Source organism: Trichechus manatus, unplaced genomic scaffold, assembly GCF_000243295.1.
Source record: "Trichechus manatus latirostris isolate Lorelei unplaced genomic scaffold, TriManLat1.0 scaffold00167, whole genome shotgun sequence".
Taxonomy (NCBI): domain Eukaryota; kingdom Metazoa; phylum Chordata; class Mammalia; order Sirenia; family Trichechidae; genus Trichechus; species Trichechus manatus.
Window position 1 is genome coordinate 3,391,475 of NW_004444103.1, and position 531 is coordinate 3,392,005.

A 531-nucleotide genomic window follows, 5' to 3' on the forward strand; every position below is an offset into this window, starting at 1 on the left:
ATGAAGGCAGGAGAGGAGAAACTGAATCTTCTTTTCGGAGGTCATCACCATGGATCTAGCTCATTGTCTATACTTGATGTGGATGTGGTAACATGGAATAAGCCCTGATAATGAGGCAGCTGCTTGAGGTACTGAGAGCCTCAGCTACATTTCCAGCTGATGCTGACTGACAGCCTCAGGTGCCTGTTTGCCTTGTGCTAGGTCACTGACAAGCTGACAAAACCTAGTTTCTTGTACCTTCTACAGCCTCAACTCTGGGGGCCATGGCCTGGGTGGAATATACGTCTAGGTCTAAGAACTCAAGACGCTGGTCCTTGTTCCTTCTTAGGCTGGCAAACATCACCAACCGCAGTATTTCAGCAAGTTCTTTCTCCCTCACTGGTAGCACAAGGCCATTCTGCCAGCCTTGTAACTAAGCAGACATCCAACCAGGTAAATAAGCACCTCTCTCTCCTTCTTAAAGTCAGCTCCGAACTTCACCGGTGATTGATTACCTGAGAGAGGAGAAATCATGAGCCCTTCTTTCTTCCC

The 531-nt window shown here is 48.0% G+C and overlaps 1 protein-coding gene across 1 annotated transcript in view; it reads right to left on the reverse strand.

Annotated features, from left to right (window-relative positions):
- Positions 1-372: 372 nt before the first annotated feature.
- Positions 373-531, reverse strand: part of LOC101342035 (cadherin-like and PC-esterase domain-containing protein 1) — a 211,100-nt gene continuing 210,941 nt past the window's right edge. The window contains exon 15 of the mRNA XM_023740911.1: positions 373-494. Coding sequence (XP_023596679.1) covers positions 477-494 — 18 coding nt within the window. The 3' untranslated portion in view covers positions 373-476. The remainder of the gene's footprint in view (positions 495-531) is intronic.